This window comes from Engystomops pustulosus, chromosome 5 (assembly GCF_040894005.1).
Source record: "Engystomops pustulosus chromosome 5, aEngPut4.maternal, whole genome shotgun sequence".
NCBI lineage: Eukaryota > Metazoa > Chordata > Amphibia > Anura > Leptodactylidae > Engystomops > Engystomops pustulosus.
The window spans coordinates 151,906,590-151,934,213 of record NC_092415.1 but is presented as its reverse complement, the minus strand read 5'-3'; the positions used below and the strand labels follow the sequence as shown (position 1 = coordinate 151,934,213).

General features: G+C 39.0%; 1 protein-coding gene across 5 annotated transcripts in view; it reads left to right on the top strand.

Moving 5' to 3' along the window:
- ULK4 (unc-51 like kinase 4) overlaps positions 1-27,624 on the top strand; it is a 488,957-nt gene that overhangs the window by 210,891 nt on the left and 250,442 nt on the right. For all 5 annotated transcript variants that reach the window (XM_072153427.1, XM_072153424.1, XM_072153426.1 and 2 more), the window contains 2 exons: positions 6,579-6,671; positions 7,562-7,610. In XM_072153427.1, coding sequence (XP_072009528.1) covers positions 6,579-6,671; positions 7,562-7,610 — 142 coding nt within the window. The remainder of the gene's footprint in view (positions 1-6,578; positions 6,672-7,561; positions 7,611-27,624) is intronic.

The following is a 27,624-nucleotide window of genomic DNA, read 5'->3' as shown; positions in this document are numbered from 1 at the left end:
AAGGCCAATAAAATTTTAGGTGTCAACTAATCAACCTAAGTTTCTGACATTTATCCACTAAAATCAATTCCGCTATGAAATGTCACAGCGACAGTGAAAGTCTCTGAAGATTAGTGCTTGCTTTAAATTGGCTGTGGAGTGTCATGTAGCTGCAGTCGTTATACCCTTCTATTTATATATTGTCTAATATTCCTATCTAAAATTACCTATATTCATGTTATTTAAATAATCAGGTCCACAAGGTATTATTACTAGTTAAGTTTTTCACAATAAACTCGTTTACACCATTAGTTTCACTCTGATTACTGTGGCAACTGCAACAGAAGGCTGCAGGTTTAATTAACCTTATTAATTATTACTATGGTGCATAGAAGGAGCTCAGCCATATGATTTCACTTCTAGCCTGCAGATGTTATAGACTTATAATTAGATTGATACTGATATGCTGCATCACAGGTAGTTGGATTATTAAAAATAACATTGCAAATATTAATATATACTCACTGCAAATTGCAGCTTCACATTAAATAGTAATTCATTCAGCTTGCTTGGGCAGGTACATCTCTTGACAGCTGTCACAACCTCTCCAAGTGCTTGCAGAGATCTATTGCCTATGGTGACTTCACATTCAGTGACCTGAATCACTTCTAGGAATCTGAAAGGAGAGCTAAATGATACTTTGTTAAGAAGAGCACTGTATATTGTTAGAAACTACAGGAAAAATCTGCTTGATTAAAAAACTATTTAATATTCACAACCTCACTTGGCCAATCAATTGACATTTCTGACTTGGAGATCTGCAGTGTTTAAATTATGAGACCGCTTTTTCTAGGACGTTGGTAGCATGGTTTAATACGGAGAACATAATGGAGCAGATTTATAAAAACTGTCCTAAGGTTAGACTAGACAGTCTTATTCTCACCAGATTCAAGTGTCCAGTGCTGGGTGATAAAGCTGTCCTAGTATAAGACTGTCTATTCGTACTCTGCGCCTCCTATAAGTTGGCTTACTTTATGCCAGAAAAGTGGGACAAAATCCTGTCGGGTCAGCAGTATTTTCACAGGCCAGAAAACTGTCTAAAATAGTTTATAAATGTGGTGTTTTTTAGTGCAAACTACGGCAGAATTCTATCGTAGACAGATTAATAAATCTCTCCCAATGGGTGCAAAATGATTCCATGACCATTGTAATATTGAAGGGAGAGATAAAATATGAATTTAAGTCTGTCGCGGTGGAGGGGTGACCCCCCACCTCCATTGAAATGCACTGCGTATTGGCCGTAACACAGGAAAAGATGGGACATGTCCTTTCTTTTTCCTGTTTACGGAGCTGTAGTCGGCACCATATTGCTTCATGCGGCTATTGCCTTCTATGGGGGACATATGTATGGCTGCAATCTTGCGGCCGTACATACATCCCCCATATGGTAGTTTTAATACAGCCCACATAAGTTCAATTTTAGCTGTACATACGACTATTCTTATATACATTTTTGATTCATCAAGTTTGCTAGCAAACAGAAATGAGAATTATTATTATGAACAGAGATAGAGATATATGATCACTTTCTATTTTCCCATCCATACCATGCTCCATTACTTTGGATGGTATAGAACCTTACTTTGCTCTATAAAGTAAGGCAAAATATTTTTGCATTCGAAGAGGAACCAGATTATAATTTAAAAGTAACAAAGTCACCCATAATCTTTATTTCATAGCAGCAGAGGTGTGTGGGGACGCCAAACATGGCACAGGTCACAGTCTGTTTCGCGTTATTCCTCAAACCAATGCTGTTGCTTGTCTGCAACAGTGAGGTGTAAATACCCGCATTGCAGGGAGTGTCATCGTGGAGATGATCTTTGTAAACAATGTGCCGGCGTCCACCATCTTAATTATATGCATGTGCAACATACAGGTAACCATTATCATGAAAAGACATAACATCGAAACACAAATTCAGCACAAAGTAAAAATCATATATTAACCTTAGGTGTATTCCTAGAGTGACCTCTCTCTAATATTGCCCTATTCTTAAACTCTCATCCGCACATGTCATGCACTAATATTTCTATCGATATTGTTGCGAGATATATATATGCTCTTAGGAATTAGCCAACAATCAAATGTAGTTCAGGGGGGTATTTTTTATAAAAAAGTAAGGAGAAAAAGAACAACAGAGTATTCTATAAGAAGACACTTAGGTTGTTCCGATCATTAAGACCTATTTGGCCCATGGCATTATATTTTATGATGTACCTAGCCTCCTGTCTCAATAGGGTACAGGAACGATCTCCCCCAGAAAGATGGGGTTCAATTCTTTCCAAGCATGCAAAACAGAGTGCATCTGTCTTCCCATTATGCACCTCTCTTACATGGGCAATTAATCTAGGGCATCCATTGCCCAATGAGATGGAGTTAAAGTGTTCTCTAAGTCGATTAAACAAATTTCTGATAGTCTTCCCAATGTAGAACCTTTCACAGGAGCAGGTAATGATGTAGACCACGAAAGTGGTGCTACATGTAATAAAAGACCTGACCCTCTGGGAGATACCACCAGACTGGACCAATGTTGCCAGAGAGTGAGGCCTCTTTCACAATTGCGTTGCAGATCACATCAGAGTCTGGGTGAAATCAGGGTTTGGTTAGTGAAAAACTGACATTTTACATCAGAGTTCAGTCAGAGTTTGTTCAGTGTCTCAGTTTTTCATGCATGTTTTTTTGTGTTTTCAATGCGTTTTTTCAAGTGCAGATAATGCACGTGAAAAGGACTCAGGGTGGTCTATCTTTTCTAAGGCAATTGGTGAGTGAAAAAAGCGTCAAAAAACACAAGTGTGAAAGGGGCCTTATACTTTACAGTTACACACAATGTCCACACCCTTGGTTACCTAGTGGGGCTAATCTTTTAGCCAGTGTTCCCTAGGGGTACTGCATCTGATTGATAACAAAGATGTGTTCAGGCTGAGATCCTCCAGTTGTGTGTCCTTCTGCAATTTCTATGGATTGCTGATCGAAATTTTTTTCCGTAAGGGATATAGGCAATAGAAAAGACGATCAAACCTCTCTCTTTTTATTGACTCTTAGGGTATTTTTCTTAGTGTTCATGGCGGGGGGTCTCTAATGACTTATTAACCCCTTAAGGACCAGGCCCTTTTTCGTTTTTGCGTCTTTATTTTTCACACCCCATCTTCAAAAATCTATAACTTTTTTATTTTTCCATGTATAGAGCTGTGTGATGGCTTGTTTTCTGCGTAACAAATTGCACTTCATAGTGATGGCATTTAGTTGTCTATGCCATATACTGGGAAGCGGGAAAAATTCTGAATGCAGTGAAAATGGTGAAAAAACGCATTCGCACTGTTTTCTTGTGGGCGTGGATTTTACGTCTTTCACTGTGCACTCACAATGACATGTCTAATTTATTCATTGGGTCAATACGATCACATGGATACCAAATTTGTATAGGTTGTATAATGTTTTCATACATTTACAAAAATTAAAACCTCCTGTACAAAAAAAAAATTCTTCATTTTGCCATCTTCTTGCGCTAATAACTTTTTCATACTTTGGTGTATGGAGCTGTGGGTGGTGTCATTTTTTGCGACTTTTGATGACCTTTTCAATGCTTTTATTTTTAGAATTGTAAGACCTTTTGATCACTTTTTATTGATTTTTTTATATTTTTCAAAATGGCAAAAAAATGCCATTTGCGACTTTGGGCACTATTTTCCGTTACGGGGTTAAACGCAGTAAAAAAACATTCTTATATTTTGATAGATCGGGCATTTTCGGACACGGTGATACCTAATGTGTTTAAGATTTTTACTGTTTATTTATATTTATATCAGTTCTAGGGAAAGGGGGGTGATTTGAATTTTTAGGGTTTTTTAATATAATTTTTTATTTTTTATTTTTTTTAATTAAAATTTTTTACTATTTTTCAGACTCCCTAGGGTACTTTAACCCTAGGTTGTCTGATTGATCCTACCATATACTGCCATACTACAGTATGGCAGTATATGGAGATTTTGCACACCATCTATTACAATGTGCAGATCGCACATTGTAATAGATGGCCTAAAACATGATAGCCTCGGATCACTGTGTGATCCGAGGCTGTCATGGCAACGGATCGCCGCTCCCCGATGACGTCACGGGGAGCGGCGATCGGAGCCAAGATGGCGGCGCCCACACGCCGCCGGCTCGTTAATGCCGCCGGCAGCTTTGCCGGCGGCAATGAAAGGGTTAACACCCGCGATCGGTACAAGCACCGATCGCGGGTGTTAGCGACGGGTGCTTGCTTCATTGTGAAGCAAGCACCCGGCGTGTATGAAGAGGGCTCAGCCCGTGAACCCTCTTCATACTACCCCATGCGCAATAAAACGTACAGGTACGTCTTATTGCGCTATGGGGTTAAAGGCCACATCAATAACCCTTACAGGGTAGCCTCGATCTTTGAATCTTATCTTGAGTTCTTCAGCCTGTCTTCTAAATACAACATCGTCATTGTTGAGTCTTTTTCCGTGAAAAAATTGACTGAGTTCTTTTTTGTGTGCGGGATGTAGCAATGAGTTTGTAGCTGTGTTCTTTCTAAATGCTGATGTTCTTAGAGTTCCCACTAGTACTTTAAGTATAACGTCAACAAATTCTAGTCCTTTTCCACCAAATACAGACATGAAGGACATGTTCATGGTATTCACATCAAGGAGATATTTTACAAAATTCCTAAAATCAATTTCAGTGCTAGACCAGACTATAAAAATGTCATCCACAGCCATGGCTAGAAGCTAGGGGCATCAATTTGCTGGTTTGGCTGCACTTAAAAAAGGAATCCCGCTCGTCTCTATTTAGGGCTGACCATATTCCCCTCCTAGTGTCTCTATAGTTTCGTTTTTTTTTTACCTAAGTTAAGCAGGCTTTGCATGATGAAAAATGCTTTCTATGTTATCATGCATTATCATAAACTCAATATTCATTGAAAATAATACATTTTACAGTTCCTCATAGTATCGAAGAGTAGTTTTCTTTTCTTCTCAATGTGATATTTTTACTCTGAGCTATCCACAGCCACATGTACCAGTTAAAGCTATCAGATAGAAACAAGCTCTTTCAGAGACACAAGGATAGCTTTTTGTTTCTTTGTTCCTTGTTTCAGCATTTTTAACTTCATGTAAAATATTTACTAATCTCCATATTATGGGTACACCATTTTAATAAATTGTACTTTCTTGTGAAGTCTATAGAAATTGCTTTTGCTTTGAATTACTGTAACCCGCTGCTTGTTTACTCATGCATAACAGAACCCATATATTTGTTCTTTTCATAAATATCTTCAGTATGCACAGAACTTTGTGCTTAAGCACAATGGTTTATTTTTATTTCAACCACATTTTTCAGTCTCTGACCTTGCAGCAAAATTACAATAAGATAATTAACAAAGGAGATGAGGAGCAGCATAGAAAGTCTTGGCAAATCGGTTTGAAAATGAAAAATTGAATTACAACATTTTACATTACTTTTAGTAGACTTTTTGTTCGCTTTCTGTATTAAAACAAAATGGAGGTTTCTGCAGAAAGAGGTTTGTACATACCAGAGCTGTGGAGTAATTCTCTATACACCATTATAATGAGTAGCCACTCATGGATATTTAATACCATTATTATTTAATAATGAAGGCAAAGGCTCCTTTGAGGCTGAAAACGTTACTGCCTTTTTGATTACTAGTGCTCAACCTGGAAAGTATAAACCTGCCAACTTATGTCACAAGTTTACTATTCCTTCAACTTTCATGAATCACTTTTACGTATAGGTTCAGCTAGGGAAGTGCATATATTCTCATAGTAGCTACTCTTATAGACAGAACTGAGGTAACCTTTAAAGAGGTTTATAAAGCTAAAAAATATTAATAATACAAAACATATGTCCTCAATATCTTACTTTAGCACCTTCATAGATCAGTTTAGTGGATAAAAAGAAGAAGCAAACAGTAATTTTTCTCTCTTTAGTGGAGAAGGCGAGTCAATGCATCTGTATAGGTGCTGGGTGTTGGACCATACCAAACTAATATTGAGTTGCTATTCAATGGACCTGTTATTAAAATTTTAACCAAGAAAACCCCTTTAAGCCAAATAATTTGAATCCTTTGGGCACGTCCATGCTAACTGTGAATATGGCGACATGGACCGGGCAAGAGCAGTGTCTTCAGCCAGGGTTGCGGGCTACAGGGAGCTCCTGCTCCTGGCTATTCAGGGCATGGAGTAGTGATCATATCAGTAAGAGGATCTGTATGCACGGTCGCCATTGCAGAAGCCGATAAGCCCTTTTAAGAATCAATATGCCATTGGTATCCTTTGTGCTAACGATTGTTGTGGATTATAACATAAAAAGAAAAATTGCAAGTGTTTCCTTTAAATCTATGCTATTCAGTAATCTTTATAGTTGTGTTATAAAAAGGTTTAAAAATTGTGTCTTTCCTAACTTCATACATGTAAAAAAAAACATAACATCAAAGATAACATATTTTTTTTATTGTTTGTGCACTAATATAAAAAGAAATATGCTAATGGTTTCTATTATTGTAGGTATGACAGGATCCTTCTGGAACCTGACCCGGTACCAGTTTATGGTTTAAAGTTGTTGGTGGCTTTGACAGAGTACAGTCCATTATTCATCAGGTAAGTGTTGATGTAGAAAAATAAAAAAACAAATGGTGAATCTAAGAAAGGGTTCATAAAAGCACTTTTCAATTTAAATAATGGTATCTATTATCCATAGAGGAGACTTGGTTCTTTGAAAATCCTCTGAAGACAACTGGTAAAAACAGGGATGTGAAACAGAATGTAATTTGTTTCAGCCTTCCTTTATTCCTAAAAACAGCTCATTAATTTGCTCATTATAATCTAGGGTTCTATAGATGCACACAACTGTCCTTATATAGACAGTTACATCACTGGGGACCTCCTTGAGTGTACATTGAGCAGAGGCCAGGGGAGGTATGCAATGCATTGCATCCGCCTCCTATTTCCTCCAATGGACTCATATATGTCATTCTGTAGGAGAGAGCGGGATGGAAAAAAGTGTCTTTCCATTCTGAGTTTCCCACAGTATGTGATGCACTGTGTTGTTGGAGGATTCTTCTGTGTGACAATATAAATCTGTATATGTTGGGAGCTTTCCTGGAGAATATGCCAAGCGTATACAAAAAACGAGATGTGAATGTAGCCTAAATGTATGTTTGTTTTTGTCTATAAAGTAGTTAGTTCATCTGCTTGCAGATTCGTTATGTTACTATGTTCTTGCAATGCTAGTAAATACAAAGAAAAAAAATCTATAATGAGCTTTATAGCAAATTAAAGTTTACTTCTCCTGTACTGAAAAACCGTTGACCTGCAGAAGTTCAAGATGCCAAATATAAATGTTCTGCTCAGTGATTAATTGTTTTAGTAGATTTTTTCTTATGGAGTGTGAATAGAAATTGCCTGGCCTTACCTGAACTGAAAATCTGTGATTATACCTGCACAATATAATGAAGTAATTTCCGTTTTTTTTTTTGCGTTTCTGAAAGGGACATTGAAGAGAGCAACCTTGTTCCTGTTCTTTTCCAAGTGATTTTGGTAAGAATACATTTGTAGATTGAAACTATTCATGAGCACATTTTTCTGACTGAGAGCTCCAGATGGTCGTCATGTTACATGCAATGTTGTGGTAGCATCTACCTGTAACTACAGTGGTTTCGTTTTCTGTATTTACACAATAACAAAAACAGCAGTTTTTATGGAGATGTATCATTTCATTATCTAAAAATCTGTTATGACGGTTCCCATCCATTGACTCAGTGGAGATCCTGAAACTGTCCTCAATTAGACCTGTTACACACTACAGTGCATGCATGTGGGCCACAAACAACGGGCCCTGTGCTGTTATTACTGTCTGTCTCACATGGGCGGGGTGAGTGGCGTTCACCATTGCCATGTCAATTAAAGTAGACTGGCACCCCCACTGTGCGTTCACCCCACTACAAACATGGCTTCTAGCTCATGGCCCCATAGTTTATGCAGCTATCTCACAGGCCCTGCACACATATGCAAGAGACTGTGATGTGATACATATATGTAGTATTGCATCGTTTTAAAAATAATAAACCCTTTTACATACTGAATTGGACTGCCTATGTAGAAACAATGTTTGGTAAAGGTGTCACTAAAAAAAATGGAACTCACTCTGCAAAAAACTAGTGCCTAAGCGGCTATGTTGACAGAACATTTTTTGGCTCAGTATCCGGAATGGGTTTGTTTGTGATTTTGAAAACAAAAAAAAAAAGACCATTCCATGTGTAAAAGTATTATGAAATATGAAACTTTCACCTTAACAGTACTGATAAAGTAATTTTTTACCGGTCCCATTACATAAAGCTGTAAATCATTGCACATCAAAGTAACTTTGCCGCCAAATTTAACAGTTCTCTGCCCTTGGGATGTGACATTAGAGATTCAGATGTGGTTTTGGGAAAGAGCTTTTCTTAAAGCAGGATTATACCTGTAGCAGCTTTAATACTGTAATTACTGTAGGTATTCAAGCATAACATGGAGATAATGCTGTGCGCTCTGCCCGAATGTTAAATAACCTGTACAGTAAAACATCTGTGTAGTTTGTGTTGTTATAGGAGGAATTTAATTTATGAGCGAAAGCCTGCCCACAGTACGGGCGAAGATTCAGATGCTAGTACTGATAAAGTGACATTCTTTACTTATACATAAAATAAGAAAAATGTGTAAATGGAAGATTTATTTATAACTCCCTAAACCCCAAATTTATATAGTACTGCTTGCTACCTTTATTTTAAGAAATATGCATTACTCCAGAATGTATTACCTCAATTTTGTGATATAAATGCTTGAAATGTAAGCGATGACGAATAGTTAGGTAGAATGAAGCAGTCTGCGAATTAAGGCTAAGCTTTCATTTTTTAACATTTCACTGCTAGAAACTCTGCCTTTTCTGTGGACTGTTTAATTTTTTAGTGTTTATAGATATTTTTTCCCCTCCAATAAAAATCTTTCCATGTATTTCTTGGAAATGGAACACCTTATAAAACTTACAGGCCAGATATGTATCCTTTGTGTTTAAGTGTTTATTTCTGCTAATGTTGATGAGTAAGCCTCATTGCCCTGGAAAACCCAAAAGTCATTATCTTAAAAAATTAGATTATTATATTAGACGAACTGAAAATTTTTTTTTATGTTCAATAAATGCATTAGATACTTGGTTGGGGTCCTTTTGCATGAACGACTGCATCAATGCAACGTGGCATGGAGGCGATCAGCTGATGGCGCTTCAGAGGTGTTATGGAAGCCGAAGTTGCTTTGATAGTAGCCTTCAGCTCTTCTGCATTGTTGGGTCTGGTGTCTCTCATCTTACTCTTGACAATACCCCATAGATTAAGGAAGGTTTTCTGTCTAGTCAAGCACAGTCATACTGTGGTTATTATACCAGATATTGGTACTTTTGGCAGTGTGGACAGGTGCCGAGTCCTGCTGAAAAAGGAAAATTCCATCTCCAAAATGCAGAGCAAAGTAAGAAGTGCTCTAAAAATTCCTGGTAGACGGCTGCACTCACTTTGGTCTTGATAAAATTCAGCCTACCTACACCAGCAGATGACATGGCTCCCCAAACCATCACTGATAGTGGAAACTTCACACTAGACATCAAAAATTTACTTTCATCTTAAAACAAAACTCTGGACCACTGAGTAATATTTCAGTCCTTGGCCCATGTCGGGGGCTTATGGCGTTGTCTATTGTCAGAATGTGACACTTGTAGCCCATGTCCTGGATATGTCTGCATGTGGTGGCTCTTGAAACACTGACTCCAGCAACAGTCCACTCAGCTGTGAATCTCCCCCAGATTTTTGTGTGGCCTTTCCTTAACAATCCTATCAAGGATGTGGTTATCCCACTTGCTTGTGCACCATTTTCTATAATACTTCCTTTCACTCAACTTTACATTAATATGCTTTGATACCACACTCAGTTAACGCCCCCATATTTACCAATGACATTTTGTGGCTTACTCTCCTTGTTGTGTCAATGACTGTCTTCTGGACCTCTGTCAAGTCAGCAGACTTGCCCATAATTCTGTCGCCAACTGTACCGTTAAAGGACTGAGACCCCCACTGATCAGCAAGTTTGACCCTATTCTGTGGTTAGGGCCTAACATTGCTTCGTGGGAAAAGCCCTTTAACAAGAACATAAACACTTGAAAAAGTTAACAATGTTTGTAATGACTCTACATAATACACATAATACAATAATAGTGAAAAACAAATAACATTTTACAAATATTCTAATTTATTGAGAAGCACTTGTACTGTCTAAATGTTAGGGAAAATGTATTACATGTATAACTACAATCTGCATGACTGTGTAGTTACACGGCTGCACTTCAACAATTGCGGATGCTCACCGTTAGAGATCCTTTCCCAATAATAGAGAATTAGTAAAAAATGGAAGCACTTTTTTAACCCCCACGGCCCATTTTCGTTTTTGCATTTCCACTTTTTAATCCCCACCTTCAAAAACCTAGAACTTTTTTATTTTTCCACGTAAAGAGTTGTATGAGGGCTTGTTTTCTGCGTAACAAATTGCACATCATAGTGACAGTATTTAATATTCTATGCCAGGTACTGGAAAGCAGGAAAAAAAAATCAAATGCAGTGAAAATGTTGAACAAACATATGTATACGTATTCTTGTTGTCTTGGATTTTACGGCTTTCACTGTCCGTCCCATATGACATGACATGGGGTATGTGGTTTGGCTTACCACACCAACTTTTTTCTGTATGTGCAGTATTCAGTGGATTTGCTTGTGGAAAGTTAAATGGATTTAATGCTAAATTGAGAGAGAACACAAGGCTTCATGGGATCTGTGGGAAAGCTAGCTGGCCTCCACCTGAGGGAATAGACTGACAGACATTAGTCTCCGCCCACTTCTCCTATGGTGAGAAAGATTTTTGTCAAACACTTTCCGTACAAAAAATGCCATACCTTTGGAAAGATGGGGCGAGCAGCACAATATGGGCATCAATCTTTTTTTTTTTTTTTTTTAAAGGGGCTATCGGTGATAATAATTTGTAAAATCATTATAACTTTACAGTTACGCTTTAATTTAATGAGTTACTAATCTTTTATAAAACTAGTTGAAGGGATATTCTCGTCAGGGCTTTCACATCCAGATTCATTAATCTGCCATATATAAACATTTCTTCAATTAGATGTTATTTTAAATAAATGTGAAGATGAAAATAATTTCTCATAAATATAGTAATATTAGTAAATTATAGTAAAATTATAGTAAAATTAGTAAAATATAGTAAATTTAGAAACAAGACTGGCTCCACGGATAAGGCCACCTCTGCTGGAATGATTGCACAAGGACACAAAAGGTTTTTGTATATGAAAAGTCCGGGAGTTACTGCATGTTCCACAGCCGTCCTATGGTACTGAACGCTGAAGCCAGGTGGTCAAGCAGAGCTCAATAGTGCATGTCTGGCTACGCTTCGAGTGTGTGGGGTGGTCGTATCTGAGGAAGCTATCTCGTTTCTAAGGGACAACATGACTACATTTATGAGAAATTATCTTCACATAGAAATATTATTTTTTATAACATCAAATTGATGAAATGTTTACATATGGCAAATTAAGTAAATAAAATTTAAATGCCCAGATTGGAATACCCCTTTAACCCGCTACCGACATGTGATGTAATACTACGTCACGTGCCGGTTGCAGGTGCATGGAGAGGGCTCACGGGCTGAGCCCTCTTCATAGTCAGTAAGTCTTTGCTGCATGTTGCAGCAAATGCTTACCGGTAACACCCGCGATCGGTGCTGGTGCCTGGGCGCCACCATCTTTCTGAGGATCGTCGCTCCCCGTGATGTCATCGGGGAGCGGCGATCCGTCGCCATGGTAGCCTCGGGTCTTCAGAAGACCTGAGGCTACTTCAGGTTAACCTATTCAATACAATGTGCTATCAGCACATTGTAATGAATGAGGAGTAAAATACACATATACTGCCATACTGTAGTATAGCAGTATATGATAGGATCGTACAGACAACCTAGGGTTAAACCCTAGGGAGTCTGAAAAATAGTAAAAATAAAAAAAAAAGTTAAAAAAAACCTAAAAACTTAAATCACCCCCCTTTTCCTAGAACTGATATAAATAAACAGTAAAAATCATACACATTAGGTATCGACACATCTGAAAAGGGCCATTCTATAAAAATATAATAACGTTTTTTCACAGCTTTTAACCCTGTAACGGAAAATCGTGCCCAAAGTCGAAAATGGCACTTTTTTGCCATTTAAAGAAAAAAATAAAAAAAAGTGATTAAAAGGTCGTACAGTCCTAAAAATTATAACATTGTATACGTCATCAAAATCTCCAAAAAAAACTACACCTCCTAAAGCTCCGTACACCAAAGTATAAAAAAGTTATTAGCGCCAGAAGATGGCAAAATCCCCCAAAAAAATTTGTACAGGAGGTTTTAATTTTTTTAAATGTATGAAAACATTATAAAACCTGTACAAATTTGGTATCACCGTAATCGTACCAACCCAAAGAATAAAGTAGACATGTAATTTGGGGCATACAGTAAAATCCGTAATATCCAAGCCCACAAGAATACGGAAAATGCTTTTTTTAACCAATTTCACTGCATATGGAATTTTTTTCCCGCTTCCCAGTACATGGCATGGAATATTTAATACCACCATTTTAAAGTGTAATTTGTAATTAAAGTGTAACTTGTAATTACGCAGAAAATAAGCCATCACACAGCTCTATACTTGAAAAAAATGAAAAAGTTATAGATTTTTGAAGGTGGGGAGTGAAAAATGAAAACGCAAAAAACGAAAAAGGGTTGCGGCGTTAAGGGGTTAAGCTTATTTAAAATTACCGGATTTAAAAATAAAAAAAATAAATTATCTGCATGGGAATAAATGATTCCTATATGTGGCCCATGTACTTTTGGAGTTCACCCCTGTACTTCTTTCGCAAGTGGGGCCTCCCTTCCTCCATGCCAAGGGATTTCCGGATGCTGACAGCAACATTATCGTGCTCTGTGCTTAAATGTTTTATTGTTGCCTCTATGTTGATATCATCCAATTACTTTCTACTTAACCTAACTTTTTGAATTTACAACCATACCCATTTACTGTACCACGACTTCAATGATTGCATTATGTGTTACTGTGTTTCTACCACAACACAACAAAAAATGCTAATATTACTGTGAAGGAAACTGTGACGTGTTGGACCCGTGAAGGGTATGCAATGTCACTTGGTTATCCTTTTTAGACACTCCCAGAATAGGTTCTGAGAGGCACAGGAAATGATTTAAAATTGTCCACACAGCTTCCATATATGGCACAACAATAAATCACAACCCTGAATGGCTATAAGAACCCTTTCACTATCCTTAGTGAAACAGAACCTTATCAACCCAATAAAGATGCCACCAGTTCTCCTTTAATATAAGCCCGGTCCATAATGGGATTATATAGGTTTAGTGTTGGACTGGAGTACATTGGGCCCACCAGAGAAAATTTTTGGGGGGCCCATTGTTCATGTTAAGAGAAGGAATACCAGAGTACTCCTAATTGAAGTGTAAAACATGTAAATGAGCTTGTACGGTATTAAACTGGTTTGAGCAAATTTATTAGAAGCCTTTAACATTAGTCAGTGATACACCAGATTCATTACAGTGTCTGATGCTGGATGATAAATCTGGTGTATAAAAAGTGTCTAATTGTACTTTGTACTTCCTTTTGGGGGGGTTTAGATCATGCCAGAAAATATGCCAGATTATGGGACACTTTGACACAACTGAGGCAAAGTCCCTTTTGTTATACCTTGCAAAAGTGTATAGAAATTACACTGCCAAGCTCTGTACGTAACTGTAGTAGCCCGGACAAGCCGAGTACAGAAATACAGCACCAAAATAAGCTTCATACAAACACTATACAACATAAATACATTGTCAGGAACAAGCTTAGTTGGAGCAACACAGATAAATACTGTATACAGTAAATACTTGTCCTTTCTATGAAATAACAATTATAATCCACAAGCAAGTATAGTCTCAGCCTCCCAAGTAGCCAGTATAGTTACAATTATCAGTTGTGTTTGTGTTATTCTGTTGGGTGTTACAATTTCTCCTGTCACTGGGTTGAGCTACATACACACTGGGAACACATCCTATTGTAAGTCTGTGTACTGTGACTGTAGGACCCTGTATGGTTGTGTACTGTGATTGTAGCTCCAAGTATTTCTGTGTACTGCTGCTGTAGCTCCATATATGGCTCTGTACTGCTGCTGTAGCTCCATGTATAATCCAGGAATCACAGGTAAGGACGGCACTCCGCGTAGTTGTGCTGCACGAGGACAGGCGAATACACGCCAAACGTACATAGAAGGAAATATCCTGGCACTCACTTCTTGCTTCGTTGTGATAAGTTTATTGATCAGAAGTCATATGTACAGATAGAATGCGTTTCGGCTTACAAAGCCTTTGTCACAACGAAGCAAGAAGTGAGTGCCGGGATATTTCCTTCTATGTAGCTCCATGTATGGCTTATGATTTAGTCCACCATGTTAACATATTGAAGTCGCCAGGACTTGCTTTTGCAGATTTAGCAATACAAAATATTTTGGGTTCCATACTTCATAAACAGTAGCCAAAATATTAACAGTGCCCCACACAGTACTCAATATACTAATGGTGTTCCTACAATTAGGCACAGTGCCCCTACAGTAGCCAATACTGTAACAGCAATACTTTAGTCAACATAATCATTAGTTATAATCATTAGTTAGAAAAGGTGTTCCAGATGAGGATGGCGCGCATCAAGGGAATGATGGAAGGCAAGTACAGTTTTATTATTTTTTCTATGTATGACTTTATATAATTATTATAGGTGGACTGTATATAGTTATTATAGGGGGTATATATAGTTATTATGGGTTGCAGTATATAGTTATTATAGGGTGCAGTATATAGTTATTATAGGGGGCAGTTTATAGTTATAGGGGTACTGTATATAGTTATTATAGGGAGTCTGTATATAGTTAATGCTGGGGTACTGTATATAGATATTGTTGGGAGCTGCATAGAGTTATTGCTGGGGAGCCATATATATTTATTACTATGGGCTGTATACAGTGATTGCTGGGGGAGCGTATACAGTGATTGCTGGGGGAGAGCTGTATATAGTGATGTCTGGGGCTGTATATAGTTATTGCTGGGGAGTGGTATATAGCGATTGCTGTTCCCTGTATGGACTACATTCAATGGGGACCCCCACCATGTTTTGCGCACAGGGGCCCCCACCAACCTTAATCTGGCCCTGGTCAGTACAGTCACAGTTCCTCCACCCCAAGTATCAGCAGTTCAGTAAGTTATCTTGTGTGTGGGCCTAATGGGGATAGCCCACACTTTAAGATCTTTCCTGTGCTTGGTGATAAAATTCCCCCCAGGTGAAAGACAAAAGCATCAGAGGTGTTCTGATTATGTTAGGTGAAGACACACCTCTGCCCACCCCCAGGAGGGCTCATATAACCCTCCTACCTGGTATTAAGACCAGACTTAGAGAAGTCATAGCTTCTCAAGGGGAAGTCGTAGGGTCAGGGTTCTGGTATCCCTGAAACGCAATGATTCCAAACCTGACCCATTTGCTATGGTCCCATACCGAGAGATGTATATATCTGGACCCAAGGGTGCTAGAGCCTTCGGAATTGGGGAACTCTGATCCCCTGACGATAACAAATCCAAAAATGTAGTTCCCCTTAGGCTGAGATGGACCGCAACTCTCTAACCAACATATTGGTCCAGAAGTTTTATGACTCAATGGGGCACATTTACTTACCCGGCCCATTCGCGATCCAGCAGCGTTCTCCGCACAAGATTCGGGTCCGGACGAGATTTATGAAGCTAGTTCCTCCGCCGTCCACCAGGTGGTGCTGGTGCGCTGAAAATCATCTGAACGCGCCGGAATACACCGAGCTGGACCAGGTGAAGGTAAGCGCTTCCCAAGCGTCACATTTTTGGTTTTTAAATGCGGCGGTTTTTCCGAATACATCGGGTTTTCGTTCGGCACGCCCCCCGATTTCCGTCGCGCGCATGCCGGCGCCGATGCGCCACAATCCGATCACGCGCGCCAAAATCCCGGGGCAATTCAGGTACAATCGACGCAAATCGGTAATATTCGGGTAACATGTCGGGAAAACGTAAATCGGGCCCTTAGTAAATGACCCCCATTGTCTTCTGTTTAAGAAATGGAGGGAGATCCATGAAGTGGTCCAGCAAGTCGATGCGGCTGTGGAAATCCTTTGAAGCTACCCCTCCTGGAGTGATAGTTAACACCCTAGCTAGCTCAGTTAGGCTAATCAAGCTGAGGCTGGAGGAAGTAAGGGATATGGGTGGAGTATTCACTGATGGCTTGATGAACAGGACTATATCTGGCATGTGGATCTCCCTTGTTCATCACAATTACTATGAAGACTGTCATTAAATATCATTAATTAATTAATCAACCAAAACTTTATAGTGTATATATTCTTATCTATACAATGGTCCTGATTCTGAACCTGTACATGTATCGGTATGCAAGTTTTCTGTAGAACAAAGTAGAAATGCAGCTCTAATGTAATATTCTATTGGAATCATTTAGATCTGAAAAAGAGACAGGCAGAAAAATACAATTTATGCATCCCGTAAAAGTTTTGTTTGTTGAAGAGAGCCCTTCAAGGTAGCTGAATCCAGGTTATTGCATATATAAAAAGTCCTATAAAAGATGATGGATTTTTACTACTAAAATCTGAAGTTAATGATTAGCATCTCTGAACTTTTCTGCTCTTTAAGGCATCATTTGTAAACTGTATTTCAATGCATATATAATATTGAATTTTGTGCTATTAGTTTTTAATGTATGTGTTTTCTGAAACGGGACAATGATTTATTATGTTTTTCTCTAAACTTTTATTGCACCTACAAGGCATTTTTTTTTCCAGTGAGCAAAATCATCCAAAACCATCCATTTATTTATAAGATTAGTTTTATGTTAAGATGTGTGACTAGAGGAAGGAACTTTAGGTTCTGATCATTATAAAGTATACTCGTGTGTGTTCTAAATATAAATGGAAGGTCAGATGGCGGTTCTACAACAAACTATAAAATGACATAATGATGTGTTTTATAAAATGAAGATGTGAGGGCATATCTAGTTATGTGTGTGTGTATTGTATCATTAGCACCCCTGCATATTCCTTAATCTAAGAATGCAAATCATTGGCATAGTTGAAAATGTCTTTGGCCTGGGCTCAAGTTTTAAAGCAGCTTCATTGGTTAAATGATCCTCAAAATACTACATTGACATATATTTCTAGAAAAGTAATGTCAATACGAATTTATCCTTATTTGCCTTTTTTAATATTTGAGTTATCTTGAGATATTATGAGACAACCATTACCAAAACGGATTATTTTGCAGCAGTTATCTTGAGAGAGAAATTGTGAAGTATGTTAGACCTTAGTGCACATCAAGTTTCTGTCATTTGTCTTGTAGTTCTACAAAGGAGTGTAAAGTACTATCGGTTTTGTCCCTAGAAACTGCATACATTGCTAGTTAAAAGCCCTGGAGATCCATCCTGTTTCTCTTCTGGTTTCTACTACTTTTTGCATTCTCTATGTGATGAAAGCTCACTTTCATCTGCCATCTTAGATCAACTTGGATTTAGGAGGATCCTGTATGGTTTGAGGGTCAAGATCCTTCGAATAAACCAGTGCTGAGTAGAGTAGTAATTAGAGAGTATATTATATGTCTTAAATATCTGTAGGTAGTTTTGATAAGTAGACCTTTATATCTGTTTAAAGAAATTAAAACATATGTCCCCTCTATAGTGGGAAACTGCATTTATTAGGAAATAGTCTTTGAAATATGTTTTCAATGACCTTAGCTCTATGGGGCTAATTTTCTAAGGGTGAAAGAGCGCACTTTTGTCGGACTGTGCACTGTTTTCGGGATTGGACAGCTTGGACAGGTATTTAGCATGTGTCTTCGTCAGGATTTTGGCGCACGCAATTGATTTTTGGCGCAGCTGTGCTGGCTTCCAGGCGACACAAATTGTGGGGCGTGCCGTCGGTCGATCCAACTGATTCGGACTGAGTGCAGGATTTAACATTCAAATTGTATCACAAGCCCATGCACTTACATGCACCACAAAAAAGATGGTGAACTCTGTTGGACCTGAGCGGGAAGCGACACATGCAGGATATTGGGTGCATGATCTTAGTGAGAAGGAGGTCCTTAGACCAGTATTTAAGACTTAACTTTTATTAATCTTATGATTAGAACTAAATAATACTTTTCACATTTACAACTCTTTCACTACTAATACTAATGGAGATGCAGTTCAAGGAATAGAGCAATACTCTTTGTATCAAATATATCATCTACACATTTTGGAATATGTAAATACCAATTCAGGTGCTAGTAACCACTATATTCTCCTAATGGTACTGACTATACCTTATGGTGAGCCTTGTGATCAAAAGAACAACATAGACCGAAGAGACTAATAAACAAACAGCAGTCTTATGGCGAGAATACATCCCTTAGCCCCGCCCCCCCCCCCCACTTGTTCCTCACTAAGCATTTTCCCCACTAATAAAAAGTAATAACACACACAAAGCATAAGATCGAAACTGCCGTGTCCCACTCAAATATTATAATTATTGCCAATTCAATAATAATACCACCATACAAAAAAACTCTAAGAGACAATGATTCATCTGTATGAATAATAGGGACTGGCAAGTTTGACTATGAGGCTAAAATATACCCCTCTCTCTGTACAAAGACGACTATTACCGTCAGCTCAAAAAGGACAAAAACTGTACATAAGATCTATGAGATAAGCATCCATGCTTATAACAAGGACTTACAAGTATACTTACCCGTGTGGTATATTTCTAAGTCGGCACGCTTGCGCAGGCACTCTGTAATCTTCCAATACAAGGAGGTCAACACCGAGGAACCCGTGCTAAAAACACCTAAGTCGGCACGCATGCGCAATCGGAATACAGAGAAACCCGCACCGAAAATATCTAAGTCGGCACGCATGCGCAATAGGAATCTGCGATGCGAATATCCAAGTCGGCACACATGCGCAAGATTTTCTCAACCGGCCGATGTAATTAGAATAATGCTAATCTCCTTATGATGAGGTAACAGTGAACAGCCAACCAGGAACGGGGGGGTGGGTAGATAGGGAAACAGCTGGTGTACTTTCAAAGTTACCTGTTGCGGACTGGTTCTTGACCGTACCATCCCACTAATGATGTCATATCACAAGGTTTTAAAAGGAGTGGAAACACGCCGAGCGCGTTAGTTCAGCCCCGATACCCCCTGAGGACGCCATAATCATGGCGAAACATGTCGGGGGGGCTGTCTGAGCGTCTATACTCACATTTTTAGAAGTGGTGACACGAGGTGGGACTAAGCTAGTTTAGCACTGTGTCGATCTGCAGCGACACACTGTAGCTAGGCATCTAATTAGGAGGGAGACCATAGGGAATTTTGGCTGGCTGAGTGGCTAATTGAAGAGCGGCTATCTTACAAACCGCACGATAACAGTGTAGTGACATATACCCACTCCAGTCAATACCATAAACCCACCCTCCCAACCCTACTGTAATACAGTACCTACATCCACCACGCTACGATTTTAACTCACTTGCACATTTAACTAGCACACAATTTCTGAATTGTAAATACGAAAAGTATTATTTAGTTCTAATCATAAGATTAATAAAAGTTAAGTCTTAAATACTGGTCTAAGGACCTCCTTTTTTCTTGCAGAGATGCAAGAAATATGAAAAAATTCTTCTAAATATAGGTCCCGACCATCCATAACAAACATTGTCATGTCTGTCTCTCAAGCTCTGTAATTGCCATGATCTTAGTGAATCGCAGCTCAGTGCATTTCTGTAGCACAAAGCACTTTCAGTGAACTCCAGTGGACGGGTAAGTAAATGAGCCCCTATGTGTAGTGAGCCAGACCCCAAAAGGAAGGTAACTAGGTTAATCTAGTTGTGAGTTGATAAAAATTCAGTTTAGTTTCCAAAGCGCATGTAAATTAAGCAGAAGAATGATAAATCATTGATCTCAAAATTGAGAAGCTGACTATCTAATCCATACCGAACCAGAAAATAAATTCCTTCTCTTAGGTTGTCTTTTCTTTTTTGGCGATGACATTATTGAAACGTTATAGTGGTCAAAGTTCTCTCATTAACATCTAAATTAATTTTTGATATTTGACACAAAGGGGGTCATTTACTAAGGGCCAGAATCTCGTTTTTACGTCGGGTTACTCGAATTTTAACGTTTTGCGCCAATTTTCCTTGAATTGCCCCAGGATTTTGGCGCACGTGATCGGATTGTGGCACATCGGCGCCGCCATGCACGTGACGGAAATCAGGGGGCGTGGCCGTCGGAAAACCCGTCGGATTCGGAGAAATCGCCGTATTTAAAAAAAAAAAAAGTTTTGCTTGACACGCACTTACCTGCCGGGCTTGGTGAACTTCAGCGAACTCCGACGGAATTCAGCGCAGCAGCGACACCTGGTGGACATTGGGGGAACTACCTTAGTGAATCGCCGGAAGACCCGAATCCTCCACACAGAACGCGCCGCTGGATTGAGAATAGACCAGGTCAGTAAATTTGCCCCAAAGTGTCAAAAAATGTCTAAACCACTTATTGAGTTACTCGTATCGGGTCCAATATCTTCCAATATTCTTAAGTGTTAAGTTCTAATTAGCCAGTAAATAAGGGTATGTTAATCAATTATGAAAATATTTCAGCATGGAAAGTGTTTCCTGACTCTCCTATAAGGGGTACACAAGGTCACTGATCAAATTAAGTCCTGATTTGGAGTACAAACAAAAGGATAGACTTTACATTTTTCTCTTGGTGGTAGTTTTGTTCTCCGGCCATATTTAATATTCTGTGAAGATTCAGTCCCATGATAGAAATGTTAGCAGTGTTGTCCAGTGAATCTTCACAGAGTATTGATTAACAGACAAACTTTTACTGCCTGTGTGAAGGTTCGTCATCTTTAGTATATGGTGTATTGTAAACCAACAAAAGATTTTTTCATGTAGCCTGTACTCAGAGTCGTGAAACTTTTATGAGCTATTTTTTTGTCTTTTATTAATAGATTTCAGCACATTTGCCGAAGTTTTTTGGTGTCTTTTTATTTTTATTGTTCTCTGATATATTAAGTTCTTTAACTGTTATTTTCACTTTTCAGTAATATGTATCAACTTGCCATTAAAAGAACTTTTAATGTGTCAGGGGATTCACATCCTCATTCCTCTTTAATTGTATGAGTACATATTAGGTATTCTTGGAAAATAAACTATTCAAACTTCTGCAGTTCCCTCATAGCTTGTGGGTGTGGACGTCTTATGTTATGATGTCAGAGCTCAGACTTCCTTCTCTGACATCCGATGATGCTTTACAGGGAGCACAGATGAAAAACTAACATACTGATCATGGTCACTGCCTTGTCTCTTTCTGTGAATTTATGGATCCTGATTTTGATTACATCTGCTGCACTGTTATTGAGACAGACATGGATGTTGGAATATTAAGTTTCCATAGCTTCATGCCTACAGTAGAAATCACCTCCTGAACAGTAAATGTTGCACAGAAGTAGTTTACTTCTTTTTTGCTAGAGAAGTCTTGTTCACTGTACACTGAGAAGACCAGCAACATGAAGTAGAGAAGAGCCAAGGATAATGATATCATCAGCTGCTCACTGCAAAATTGGGAGTTGGAGCAGCAGTATACATTTCTGGTGGGGGAGAGTGGATAAGGCTACTGCAAAATGAGACACATACACACAATTGAGCTGCTGTGTGTGAGCAGGAGAACTAAGCCCTGCCCATAAACCTCCTGAATGAATCTCTAACCCTTTACAGTTATATTTCTGGTTGAAAGTCATCTACTATGGCCTTGTATGATTTGGGGATTATTGTGACATTGTTCTTGTTTAAAGCAAACCTGTTACCAGGAATGTCATTCTTAGCTGATAGGTTCCAATAGCCTGTGTTATGCTGATTTTAAAAATCCCTGAATTCTGAATAAATTCAGTACTTTAGAAAACTTTATTTCACAATAAAAACACCAGGCAGCCTGTGTCTCAATTTCCTCTCCTCCACACTCATCCTGCTCCCTCCCCACTTCCTGTCATGTGCATCGAGCAGGCAGGGGAGGGAAGTGGATGGTGTGGATTAAGGGAAGAGGACATAGGGGACACAGGCACACAGGCTACAGCTACCCCTCCCGTGGAACTCACCGCAAGCTGCTGGCAGGGAGCCAGTTAATATGATACAGTTTTATAAAGTACTGAAATGATTCAGAATGCTGATTAAGACGTTTATGAAATTGGCATAGTAAAGAACTTTCTGTTTGCACCCAGGCCAACCCCTCCAGCATATAGTTCACCAGATAGGACTCGAGGCCTTCTCTTGCAGTCTGAGGTACTCGAGGACATCTCATGCTCTGTGCTATTTTAGCGCTATTTTGCCTGCCTTTAACTGTAGGAGTAGTGGGAAGGTGTGAAAAGATCTGCATTATCATTGGAGCTCTTGAACTGGCACGGAAAATTCTTCCTGTTCATGGACCTTGCAGGAAAACTACAGTAATATTAAGAATTTCTTCTTTACTGTATTTGTGTCCTCAGAATGCTGATACCATTGAAAGCTGTATCAGAGCAGGGAGCAATAAGTTTCTTCTTAAATTGCTATGTTGGCACTTTGTGATAAATAGTAGGTTTTTGTTGTATTTAGGCACTCTGCCTTTAAAGTTTGCCATGACTGGCATAGGCTATTGTCACCAACTAAAGATTACATTCCTGGTGACAGGTTTCGCTTAAAGTACCTTAAATAGCAATGGATAATCAGCCAAATGAATATTCCTAGGTGTGCTGTCAATTGTTTTTTTGTCAGCTGATTTAATCTTTTGTGGACATTAAAATAATTGTATTAGTTATTGTGAGTAATGAAACCATATAATGGGAGGAAGATTGTAGAACCATTGTGCACTTACAATCATGTTGATTGTTCTATGTAAATGTAGAAAACGACGGCTGCAGATCAACACTTGCCATGGCCAAAAAATCTTCTGATGTAAGAACCATGGAGCCTAATTTCATTATGTTGCCTAATATGTCAAATTTCATTATGTCTAAGCATCATAGTGAGCATCTCTCCATCTTGCTAGCAAGTCAGAGTTCTGCAGAGATACTATATAGATTATAGGAGGAGGAGGAAGAATAAAGTAAAGTATGTTGTAAAAATTGTTGAAAAGATAGTGACCAATTAAATCATTGTTTGAGAACACACACAAACAAAATCAAAATCTGTGAAGAGATTAATGGTGGCAATACACAGTATACTTCAGTTGGTCAAAGGCTCAGATCACATGCATGATCATTTTTTCCCAGAAGAGATAACCCACCTAAAGCTATGAAAGGTGTATTGCCACATCACAATTCTGTACTGTGGCAAGAAGTAAGGTTATTGATGCACGCAAAATTGTTGAAATGTTTTATTATTAATCGAAAAAGTAATCAGTTTAGCAAATATAGTCATTAAATACTGAAGAAAGACGAGTCCAGAGATACTTTTTGTATTGGTGGCACTTCATTGATTGTATTTCCCCCGATTTTTCTATTTGTTTCTTTTAAAACACTTGTTTAAATATGAATGTACACATATTAAACTCTGACAGATAGCATGTTTTCTGTTTAACACTTCTAAATTGCATTTATCATCAAGCATATTTGAAATCTGATACTTCAAAGCTCATACAATATCTACAATTTTGCTTTGATATCTAAGTCCTTTAAAGATATCTTTCAGAAATTATTTTATTCTTCCTTTTTGATCTTTCTAAAATACCTATCAGCTGTTTCAGTTTTTTTTTTTTTATAAAGATCTTGTTTTTTTCATCAAAAATTCTTCTAGTGCCAATTTCATTCAGAGGTAGTCCTCAAAGGGTCTTGCGTAACAATAAAGATTAAATGTAGTATTTCTTGCTAACTTGGAGCATATTTAAGAATGTTCAAAGTGTAATTTGTTGTTTAATAGATTGGATCTGTGATTTGTAGCCTCTTTTGGTTTTCAATCAAGCACTTCAAGATTTACTAAAACTACAGCGATGAAATCACCTTAACTATTGCTTGTTCTTTAACAGCTAAGCAAAACATCTCATGATAAAGCAACATGTTTTTTGTGTGTGTGTTTTATTCTTCCAGTATTGGAAGCAGTGGAATTGGGCATTTATAGATGGCTTCATAGAAGTAATTTTCAACTTTATTTTCTTTGGGGGTCCCCTAAAGGAAATCTTCCATTTACTTTTATACCTTCTAAACCAAACATACCTTGAGAATGCTGTAGCTATGCTGATATATATCTTGTTTAATCCTTGAACTGAGTGGTTTTGCTGGAAAAAAAAATTTTATAATAATGAGGCTCTGTTTCTCCTGTAGCTGCCCCAGCACTCTTCTCTTACCCTAAGTATGCAAATGTACAGCATATGTATATGATCTTAGATGCACACACTGCTGATTGCCATTCAGGGTCGGGACAATGCCTCTAGGATGGGAGGCGAGGGTAGTGCCCTAAGCAGTTGCCCTCCTCCGTCTACCCCTTGCCCCAGCCCTGGTTGTGCCTGACAGGCAGAAGTAATAAATCGCTGCACCATCCCACAGCTACTCTGTATGAGTCATCCATCTCAGGTTGATTAGTCCTGTGTGGACAGTTTAGGCCTTTAACATTCTATCCACTATCGTGCACATTCATACCTCAAAGAATATTGTATTGACATTGAATTTCTTTGCTACCGCCATACCAAGCTTCTATATTTGCTATTTTAAATTATAAGAATTTTAGTCCTTGCTAAATTTTAATGATGAGTGGTTGGGAGACCATGTTGCTGGTAGGCTTTTTTTTCTCTAGTGAACAAAGTCAATGTTTGTTCTGAAACATATAAAGAGCAGCAAAATGATATTTCTTCCACATCGTATAACTTAAAGCATAGCCAGACACTTAAAGCACTGGGGCACATTTACTTACCCGGTCACTGTATTTCACTGAAAGTGCATTGTCCGTCTATAACGCTTTGTGCTGTGATTCACTAAGATCGTGTGCCTGAACTCATAAATGTGTTGCTTCCCAGCTCAGGTCCGAGTTCACCATCTTTTTTGTGGTGCATCTTTAACATAGGGTGTGCAACACAATTTAAAGTAGAATACTGCGCTCAGTCCAAATCAGTCGGACCATCCAACGGCACGCCCCCTAATTTGTGTCACATGGAAGCCAGAGCAGCTGCGCCACAAAAGGGTCACGTGTGCCACAATCCCAGCGCACACACTTCTTAAATACCTATTGCAAATTTTAGCCCCTAAAAGATGCACAACCTGACAAAAGTGTGCAATGCGACCCATAGTGAATGAGCCCCATAGTGTTTTACTGCAAAAACTTATAATGCAGGTGACAATATTAAGCTTTTTAATGGGGAAGGAAAGCTTACCAGGCCCTTATTATGCAGTTATTTTTTTGCTTTAGTGAGCAGTGTATTTAAAGCCTTTAATTAACAAGTGGGAAAATATTAACTCCTTTCATACAAAGACAACATATTAACCCCTTAGCACTCTGTGCCATACTAGTACGGCGCTGGCTCCTGAGATTAGTGCTCAGTGCTCTTCTGTGCCACCACGTCACGTGACATGGTAACATCGCGGTGGGACGCACGTGACAGAGGAAGGAGAACCTCCTGCTGATGGCACCCAACAAATCGGATCAGTCCCGCCACTGATCGCTGCAATTGGTCGGTCAATCCTAACTGGCCTATTTGCAGTGTTAAAAGGCTGAAAACTTGTTTTTAGCTCCCTCCCCTTCCTCCAGCGGCTCCATTTTGGTTTGGTATCGCTGGAGAGAGGAGCAGAGCGTTACTGTTTGCATCAAAACACTTTTCTTCTGTCTGATCCTTATTGATCCCTATCTGTTCCCTCCTGCATCCTGTGTGTTCCCTTTGTAATCACCTTGCGTGATCACACCTATCTTCCGTTTTTTCCCCATCTCCTGTCTGTCCCATCTGAAGCCAAACACACTTTTCAGTGCGCTGTCTTAGGGTTGTTCTGCACTGGCCGCACTTTTTAGTGTGCCGTGTGAATAGCGCTGCACAGTATCTTTAGCGGTTTAGCGGTAGTTAGGTTGTCTTAAGGCAAGCTAGGTGCACTTGTGCAGTACACATAGGTTTTTTTTTGGTGCCTGGTATTATTTCTTTCCAGAGCGCTGTAGGTGTACCCATACTTCTCTATTTTTTGCGTGCCATCTGTGCTTGTGTTTGTCCATGTAGTTTGGTGTGCATTATCATTTTTTTTATTTCATTTTTCTTGTGTGTGCCGACTAGATGGTAGTTGGGTGCATATCATCTAATTTTCCTGGTGCACATTCTAATTTTTTTGTGTGTGCAATGTCTCAGAAGACGTACACCATGTTGGATGCATACAACATGCTTGCCTCTTACACTGAATCAGCAAGTGAGGTCCCCTTTTATCTATCATCATTCTCCTGCTCATCTTCCAGTGACCTGGAAGGACCCCCGAGAAGGCGCTGTAGGGTTCCTGTGCCTGGGGCTTCTGCTATTGAAGTGCCTGGGCCTTCTGCTATTGAAGTGTCTAGGTCTTCCACTGACCCCCACATAATTGTACCCCTCAGGTCCCTGACTTTGTGGGCCAACCTGGAATTCAATTTGACATGACAGTGCTCAGAGCTTTTTTTACTTTAAGTTTTTTTTTTTTTTTTTGATGAGGAGCTGTTGAATTTAATTGTAGTCCAGACCAATCTCTACGCTGCACAGCATATTGACAAAAACCCCTCTTCATTTTATGCACAACCCTACAGGTGGACCCCTGTCAATGGAGCAGAAAGAGTAAAGAGCAAAGACTTAAAAGACACGATTGCAGGGCACTATGCAGCGACTCTGTTTTTTGTGTTAAGTACAAGGACAAGAGAGAGGTCTTTGTATTAACCACAATACATGGGCACACCACCACCCCTGTCCCAGTACGAGGTACCAGTACAGAAACCCCCAAACCGCACTGTATTTTAGATTATAACAAGTACATGGGAGGGGTGGACTTGTTGGACCAGGTGCTTCAGCCATACAACGCAATGTGGAAGTCGATGGTGTGGTACAAGAAGCTGGTCGTGCACATCATGCAGATAGCACTATATAATGCTTATGTGCTACATAGATGTACAGATGTACTTTCCTGAAATTTCAAGAGGTAGCAATAAAGTACTTTCTTTTTGGAGAATTGGAAGGGGGGGGGGGGGTGCTAGCACCTCTGGAAGCGAGGCCATATCACGCTTTGTACCAGGGCAGCACTTTCCAGGAGAATTTCCCCAGACTGCTAGCAAGGGAAGGACACAGAAGAGGTGGCAGGATGTGCTCCAAAAAAGGCATTCGGAAGGACACTATTTATCATTGTCCAGACA